Source organism: Phacochoerus africanus, chromosome 3 (assembly GCF_016906955.1).
Source record: "Phacochoerus africanus isolate WHEZ1 chromosome 3, ROS_Pafr_v1, whole genome shotgun sequence".
NCBI classification, from domain to species: Eukaryota; Metazoa; Chordata; class Mammalia; order Artiodactyla; family Suidae; genus Phacochoerus; species Phacochoerus africanus.
Window position 1 is genome coordinate 27,856,540 of NC_062546.1, and position 8,734 is coordinate 27,865,273.

At 54.7% G+C, this 8,734-nt stretch overlaps 1 protein-coding gene across 6 annotated transcripts in view; it reads left to right on the forward strand.

The window, feature by feature from the left end:
- BCL2L1 (BCL2 like 1) overlaps window positions 1-8,248 on the forward strand; it is a 49,191-nt gene extending 40,943 nt beyond the window's left edge. For all 6 annotated transcript variants that reach the window (XM_047771389.1, XM_047771388.1, XM_047771391.1 and 3 more), the window contains exon 3: window positions 6,575-8,248. In XM_047771389.1, the coding sequence (XP_047627345.1) occupies window positions 6,575-6,712 (138 nt within the window). In that variant the 3' untranslated portion in view covers window positions 6,713-8,248. The remainder of the gene's footprint in view (window positions 1-6,574) is intronic.
- The last annotated feature ends 486 nt before the right edge of the window (window positions 8,249-8,734 follow it).

Sequence of the window (8,734 nt, forward strand, 5' to 3'; positions counted from 1 at the left end):
GGCCAGGAGCAGACAGTGACTCAGGGCCTGGCCACGCGGGGCTGTGCTAAGGCTGAGGTTCAGTCCTGACATCCTGGCACTTTCCCTGGGCTGTTCGGATCCCCTTCCTCTTCTCCACCTACCTCTTTCCTGAAATAACCAGCAGGAAGGAAGCAATGGGCCTGGGCCCTCCAGAGTCACCCTTGAGGAAGGAAGGACCTGTCTGGCAGAGGTGCTCGTTTCCCACTGAAGCGAGGACGGAAGGGTTTCACTTTCTCTCCTGGCCTTCGTCACATCCTTTTCCTGTGGCACCCAGTTCCCCTCAGCTGGCTGGGGGCCAGAACTCATTCATTCAGCTGATGGCCTTAGGCCACCTTCTTCCTTCTACAGAGACTCAGAGCTATAGGCCTGGCCTAGACTATGAACTGGCTTCTCCACTTATCAACTTGGGGCAGGGCTCTCAGTATTTCTGAGCCTCGGTTTACCTGGGCTTAGAATGAGGACCTCCTTCAGTAGCAGAAGTGCAGGAACCTGGCCCATGACAGGGCCTCGAGAGGAGTTGTCCTTTTGAAAGTGAGCAGGGTGCTGTGTAGAGGTTAGTAGCAAAGGCACCCGAGCCAGATTGTTGGTGCAGGCAACCCAGCCAGATCACCAGGTCACTGTGTGACCTTGGGCAAGTCACACACATCATCTGTGGGCCTCGGATCCATCAGCTATGTGACAGGTTAACAGGAGTGCCCACTGACCGGTAGAGGCAGTTAAATGAAGTCATCCACAGAAAGGGCCAAGAAGAGTGTCCTGTAGGCAGTGTCAGCCACTGCCACTGCCACTGAGGAGACAGCAGGGACTGAGATCAGAATGAACGAGAAGCCAAAAGTCAGACGAATCCTAGCCCCCCACTTCCTAGACAGAGATTGTGGATGAATGCCGAAGTCCCCGTTTTCACATCAGTACAATGAAGCCACGATAAATGTTCTGAGGAGTAACTGAAAGGAGTCATTCACTGGTTCAGTTCAAATAGGTTCATTTAGAACAGCACCTGCTATGTTCCAGGTATCGCACCAGGTTTTTGAGATACAGGTGACAAAAACCACATACAGCCTAGTCGAGGAGACAGGACAGAAAATAGTCACTCAAGGGAGCTCCCATCATGGCTCAGCAGTAACAAACCCGACCAGTATCCATGAGGACTCGGGTTTGATCCCTGGCCTCACTCAGTGGGTTAAGGATCCCGCGTTGCTGTGGCTGTGGTGTAGGCCGGCAGCTGCAGTTATAATTCAGCCCCTAGCCTGGGAACTTCCATATGCCACAGGTACGGCCCTAAAAAGACAAAAAACAAACTAACCAAAAAAAGGCAATAGTCGCTCAACTGAACATGATTGTGCCTATGATGAGGGAACACGGCCTCCTCAGAGTACAGGGCTTTTCGCTCAGGGCCTGGCACAGGCAGAGCAGTCAGCCATGTGATAAAGGTCAGCAGCCATGATAACAGTTATTGTCGTTTTAGCAAGTGAGGGCACTGTGGGCTGGAGAAGTCACCTGCTCCAAGTCACACTGCCAGAAGGAACCGTGAAGTAGGAGGTGAGAGAGGAGAAGGATGGGGGCGGGAGGACTAACTGGATTCAAGCAGGGACTGCACCCCAGACCCTGGCAGGGCAGGTGGTCCACTGGCACTTGGGCCACTCGGGGCATTGTTGTGCCAACCTTTTTCCTGATGGGTTGCAGTTAGCCGCAGGGTGACCTGCATTGTGCCCTGAGCTATCTCTGGACAGAGATCTAGCTGAAATCAGTCTGCCTGTCTAGATGGGCCCCTGGCCTCAGACATGGTCGATCTTGGTCCCTGCCTGCCCTGAGTCCCCAGACTGCTGGGAGAGACTGACACACAGACAGAAGGCCTCAACCTAGGGATGCCCCTGCCCTTTCTTCCCACCTCAGAGCCTTTGCACATGTTATTTCTGCCAGAACATGCTCTTTTTCATCCGAGATATATATATATTTTTTTTAATTTTTATTTTTATTTTTGGCCATGCCCACGGCATGCGGAAGTTCCAGCCAGAATTCAAACTCTTACCACAGCAGTAATAACGCCAGATCCTTAACCCACTAGGCCACCAGGGTACTCCATCACCCAACATTTTGGATCCTCCTTTGGCCACTGCCACCGTGTCACTCAGGTCTCGGCTCAAATCTCACTTCCCCAGAGACACCTCCTCTGACCACTCTACCTTCACCAGTCCCCAGGTATTCTTTATCACCTGCCCAGGTTACTGTCTTCAAATCCTCATCATCTCTGAAATTGTCTTGGCTCCTTTTCTTTCTGCTTCCTACTAGGACAGTGTTATTCAGCCTTTTTATGCTTATCACCCCTCCTGCTAAGGAGTATTTTAGACGTTTTTGTCCTTGTTGCTCTGCCATGACTTTGAATACCACAGCTATACTGTGTATGGCTTTCTGCCCACCCCACCCCCGATGGAAAATGAGCAGACTAGAACATAAGCTCTGTGAAGGCAGGGCCCTCGTTTGTCTTGTTCACTGCTGTGTCTCCAGGGCTGGGCTCGGAGCATGGTAGGTGCCCAGTAAATAGTTATGGTGTGAATGAAGGTCCAAAACCCCTGGGAGCACAAAGGAGCCGTTCATCCTGGAGTTAAAGGCGGGATGAATAGGGAGGTCTTCTCGGAAGGCAGGACTCCAAAGTGGGGTCATATAAGCTGAGTAGGGGTGGGCTGACTGGGGAGGGGAGACGTGGGCAGGGTGACTAGTTGGAGGACAGTGTTGGCAAAGAAACACAGGCTTGAGGCCCTCTGGAGTGCAGGGGGGCGGCTAGTCCACACATGTGGCCCGGATTGTTGGAGGCAGCATCTTGAAAGTGATCCCAGCCTTAGCTTCTCCTGGGGACCCTGGTTCTTGTCTCATCGCTTTGAAGGGCCCCAATGTCAAATCAGGAGACCCCGATTCCTAGTCCAAGTTCTGCCACAAACTGGCTATTTGAAACTGTAGTGTGGGCGAGTGGGTTGGCCTTGCTGACTTGGGGTCTGCCTGGCTAGGAGTCCATGGTTCTCTCAGGGAGGTCATTCGCCACTACCCGTCCCCAGTGGTCCTGAAGACCCCACATGGGTGCCGTGGTAGCAGTTGCAGCTGCAAAGAGAAATGCCCCGCTTTGCTCTAATGCACGCTGAGGATGCAGGTAGCCTCTTAGGCCTGGGTCTCCTGAGAGCCTCTGTGACATCGGAAACCTCCCTGAACCCCACCCTTACATCTCACTCCCTCCCCACCATGCCAGCTCTGGCTCAAACCTCTGAGAGCCACTGAGCAGCAGTGGGGGCTGATCTCTGCTTTTCCAGACCAGGGCTGCTCTACAATCTTGTTTATTTATCCAGAGCAGCCGCCCACTGAGAAAATGGCTGTGTTTGTTTCCAAGTGTGTGTGTGTGTGTGTGTGTGTGTGAACCTTGGGCTAAATATACCCACACCACTGCCTCCCCAGCCCCGCCCTGGAACAGCACACCCCATTTTGCTCATGTTGGCTGCAAAAGCAGTCCCCAGAACCCACGGTCGTCTGCCCCCTCCCTCCCTAGGAGAAGGCACTTCTGAAATGGAGATGAAGGTTGTCCAACTGCGTGGGTGGGGGCTGGGCAGATCTGAGCCTTGTCTCTGTGGCACCAGCAGGAGAATGTTCCCTCCACCCTGGAATGACTGTTCCTGGACAGTGAGTGCTTTGTGCCCTTGCAGGGACAGGCCCTGTTTACTCCAACTCAGCCCCAGAGCTGAAAATTTCCTGTGGCTGCCAGACCTCTACTTCAGGAAAGTTCCCATCCAGGGAGCCAGGCCTCTCCCACTTTGGCTGCACCCCAGTGTCCTGGGTTCTTGTGGGACATTTAGCCCCTTGGGATAACAAGGGCATTCTGGCTGTGGCCTCCCTTCTCCTATGCTCCCCACAGCCCAGGACTCTCCTCCATCACAGATCTTTTTGTGACTTCCCCTGAGCCTGCTTCACTTAGGACAAGAAAAATTAAAATTCCTCTAAGAATTTTCTGGTCTGTCAACACCCATGAAGGCTAACCAAGATGGAGGAGGAGAGCCTGGGCAGCAGTGGGGCCAAAGAGTGAGGACACTGGCTGCTGCCACTGTCCTTCTCCCCTCATACCCAAGGCTCTGCCTCCATCCCAGCCTCCCTCTGTGGCAGCACTCTGTTGGGGCCAGGCAGTCCTGGGTTTTGATTCTGGCTCTGCCACCTGTTAGCTGGGTGACCCCAGGCTTTCCTACTTACTCTATCCTCAGTTGTCTGAGAACAGGTAACTGGGGCTCAGAGCTCTACATTCCTTTTTTTTTTTTTTTTTTTTTAGGGCCTCACCTGCAGCACATGAAGTTCCCAGGCTAGGGATCGAATCAGAGCTGTAGCCACCGGCCTATGCCACAGCCACAGCAGCATGGGATCTGAGCTGCATCTGTAACCTACGCCACAATCCTGTGAGGGATTGAACCTGCCTCCTCATGGATACTAGTCAAGTTCCTTACTACTGAGCCACAGTGGGAACTCCAACATCTGGGGATTCTGATGAAGGTAAAGTGGGATGACAATGCCTGGCACTTAGGAGACATGCAAGTCCTTCCCACAGCCAGACCACATCACTCCACGCTCTGAAACTCCCCATCACACATGGATGATGTGGTCTGAGTGGCGGGGCTTTCCCCACCTGCCTGCCTTCCCCTCCCAATGCCTTTTCCCAAGCAGATGGTGAGCTTTTCTGGAAGGGCTCTGGTTCATTTATCACTGCGACTTCCCTAACGGCTTAATAAGTGTTGAGGATTCTTTGAGTCAAGTTGGCAGCTCAGTGCACATGGCCCTCTGCTAGGTACCAGGGATATGAACAGACATGATGCTGGCTTTCTGAAAGTTGTTGGTGTGCCATGATCTGATCTGTGTTGTTTTGGGTGTTTTTTAAGGGTCGCGCTCTCGGCATATGGAGGTTCCCAGGCCAGGAATCAATCGGAGCTGCAGCTGCCAGCCTATACCACAGCCACAGCAATGCCAGATCCTTAACCCACTGAGCAAGGCCAGGGATTGAACCTACAACCTCATGGTTCCTAGTCGGATTCGTTTCCACTGCACCACGATAGGAGCTCCCTCATCTGTTTGTAAAAACCTCTGCATAGGGCATGGAGTGAGGGGGTGTTGTTCAGACTAGATATCACAGCCAGCACAGCAGGGCCAACTGGAAATGGCAGGCACGTCTGAGGGAACAGCCACCACTCAGCGAGTTGGGCCCAGGTAGAGGTGTGAGCTCTTGATGGGGAGGCAGGAATGCCATCTCTGGAACCAGGCAGTGATCCATTCCCTCCCTCCACACACAGCATGCTGATTTAACATGTGCGGATTCTGGTTCCACCGCAAAGCTGGGTGACCTGATCAGGTCCCTCTGCACTGAGGGGCCCGGCTTCCTGGTCTGTCAGTGGGGTGAGACAGCATCACACTGTAGTGTTGTTCAGAGAATTAAAGGACAAATGGGGTGCCAAGCTCACTCATTAAAGGGTGCTCCAAGTTCCCCTCTCCCTGCCTGCGGGCTGGCTCCACCCTAGGCTGGATAACTTAACCCGCAGCCCCTCCTTCCCCATATCATGTGCTTCCCTCCTGACTAGCTTCAGGGCAGAAGGCTGTTGCTCACCTCCTGGGCCCAGGATCATGCCCCGTGGGGTCCAGGACAGGGCCAGGCCCTCCTTCCAGTCCTCCTCATTCCAATCCCCATTCCAGTCCTACATCATTTCTCTCTTTTTTTTTTCTTTTTGTCTTTTTGTCCTTTTAGGGCCGCACCCGCAGCACATGGTGGTTCCCAGGCTAGGGGTCTAATCGGAGCTGCAGCCACCAGCCTACACCACAGCCACAGCAACACCGGTTCCTTAACCCACTGATCGAGGCCAGGGATTGAACCCACAACCTCATAGTTCCTAGTCGGATTCGCCTCCGCTGTGCCATGATGGGAACTCCCAGTCCTGCATCATTTCTTACTGTCTCTACTCTGCCCTGCTCTGCCCACCCATCGGCCTGTCCTGGTCAGAGCCTCCCTGCAGACCTGCTCTGCCCCCCGAATCGCTCTGGGAATTTAGCCCTGTCTCTCCTCTTTCTTTCCCTCCCTCCCCCTGTTGCAGCAGTGGGAAGCCTGAGACCTGGTGGTTCTGCACTGTCCTTGGGCTCAATTCCAAACTCCAGACCACGCATGGTCCAACTCTCGCTCATCCCACACCCTCAACTCCTTTCTCCCTTCCTCTTGGCATGCTTCTCCGGCCACCTGGCTTCCTGTCAGTCCCCTGCCCCTGGCCATCCCTTTCCCACCCCAGGTTCTGAAGCTGTCTGACCTTGGACAAAACTCTTTCCCACTTTGCACCTTTTTTCTCAACAGTAAAATGGGTTGGTTTTTCCCAACCGAGGGTCAGGAGGGAGGGCAGCCCTTAACCCTTTTTCTGGCCGAGAGAGGTCACAGCTACTGTTTCTCAAATCACCAAAGCCATTGCATGCAGACAGCCCCCCTTCGGCCCACCCACCCTCAGCACAGTTTGAGGCCTCAAACCACATGTTCCCTTTCTCTCCTGTCTCCCTGCAGGACACTTTTGTGGAACTCTACGGAAACAATGCAGCAGCTGAGAGCCGGAAGGGCCAGGAGCGCTTCAACCGATGGTTCCTGACGGGCATGACTCTAGCTGGGGTGGTTCTGCTGGGTTCGCTCTTCAGTCGGAAATGACCAGACACTGACCACCTACTCACCTTCTCACACACACACCCCCCCCCGCCCCCACCACGTCCCTCCATCCAGCCACCATTGCCACCAGGAGAACCACTATGTGCAGCCCACCGCCACCCACCCCTCACAGGGTTGGGCCTAACCTGGTCCCCTGCAGTTAGTTTCTAGAATCTACCGTGCTTCTGTGAGAGCCGCTTTCCCCAACACCTCAGTTCTCCTGGCCTCAAAACCCACAAAGTTTCCCCCAAATCTGCCCCATGGAAGCTGGCAGGTGCCAGGGTGGTGGGGGGATTGTGGCAGGGGCCAGAATGCCCTGCCTAATAGGTGGAGCCCCTCCCCCAGCCTCCCAGAGAATGCTCTCCTGCCCAGGACACGGAGAACTTTCTGACCCTTTTCCCCAGAAAAAGAGACTAGATTGCCTTCGTTTTGATGTTTGTGGCCTCAGAATTGATCATTCCTGTCTTCCCCCTCCCGGACCTGGGCTCCCCTTCCTTTCATGCCCACCCTCCAAGAGCTACTTAGGGCCACTTCTGACTAATTACGGATTCAGGCTTCTTGGGAGAAAGTAAAAAGGACCAGGACCCTCTCCCCACCTCTGGCCTGGCCAAAGTCCCTACCCCCAAATCCCAGTGTCCACTAGAGGCCTCTGGCTAGAGGTCAGCCCCACCCGGGATGGAGGGGGCTGTAGCTGCAGGAAGCACCCCACGCCAAAGCTCGGGTGGCCCTCGCGGTTTAGCACCACCTCCGCTCCCTTCCCCTTCCTCTTCCCCGGCTCCCATGACCATGACTGAGGGACCAACTGGGCCCTAGACAGGTGCCCCAGAGCTGTTTATGGCCTCAGCTGCCTCACTTCCTGCAAGGAGATCAGCCTGTGGCATCTTTGCCTTGGGCTGCTGCCCATGGGGGTCAGGAGCCTCAGCCAGAGGTGAGGGGAGCTACAGGGAGCAGCTGTGGGAGCCCTAGGGTTTTCCCTACCTCAGGCAGGAAGGGCAGGAAGGAGAGCCTCGTGCTGCGGTGAAGGGAGGGCTGCTGGAGGGGCCAGACCTGCCTGCCTGGCCCAAACGATTTGTGCACCACCCTCGTTCAGCCTGGGCAGCCGGGCTGCCGAGGTCAGAGTGGCCTGGCCAGGAGCTCTTCAGGCCTCCTTCTCTCCTCTGCTCTACCCATGGCCTGTCTCATCCCTGGGGGTCCCGGCCTAGCCCCGGCCACCCCGGGCTCTCTGCTGTACATATTTGAGACTAGTTTTTATTCCTTGTGAAGATGATATACTATTTTTGTTAAGCGTGTCTGTATTTATGTGTGAGGAGCTGCTGGCTTGCTGTGCGTGTGCACGTGGAGAGCTGGTGCCCGGAGGTCGAACAGCCTGTTGCTCCCTCCCCTGCCCTGGTCCGGGGAAGCCAGCCGGGGGTCCTGGCTCCTGAGGGACACCTGTCCCTCCCCCAACCCCCACCCCACACTTGTTCCAGCTCTTTGAAATAGTCTGTGTGAAGGTGAAAGTGCAGTTCAGTAATAAACTGTGTTGATTCAGTGAACAAAGGGCCCAGGCTTCAGTGTGCTGCGGGACGGGGCCGGTAGGGGGGGCGCTGCTTGGCTGGCAGAGAGGCTGCAGGGGAGGGCAGTGGGGACAGCCAGATGAATATAAGGATGGTGCCAGCTGTTGAGGGCAGAGGTGGCAACAGGGTGACCCTGAGGAATCATGGCGAGACATAAAGGACCTAGTGGGGAAGGAGGTAAGAAGGGGTCAGATTTGAGATAACGTTTTAAAGATAATGCCCCAAGACTGGCTGCTGGATCAGTGAGAGCGCTAGAGAGAGAGGAACCAAGGGTGATTTGAGATTTGGGAATAGGGGTATGATTATAATTACAAAGCAAAGCACATGTCTGAGACCAGTACAACCCAAGAGGCTCGTAACGAGTGTCCTACAGCATTTCATACAGAACCTGAGCTTGTCTGGGATTCAGGGAGGGCTCCCTGGAGGAAGTGACATCAGAGCCAGGGCCTGAACAGGCAGGCTATAAGAA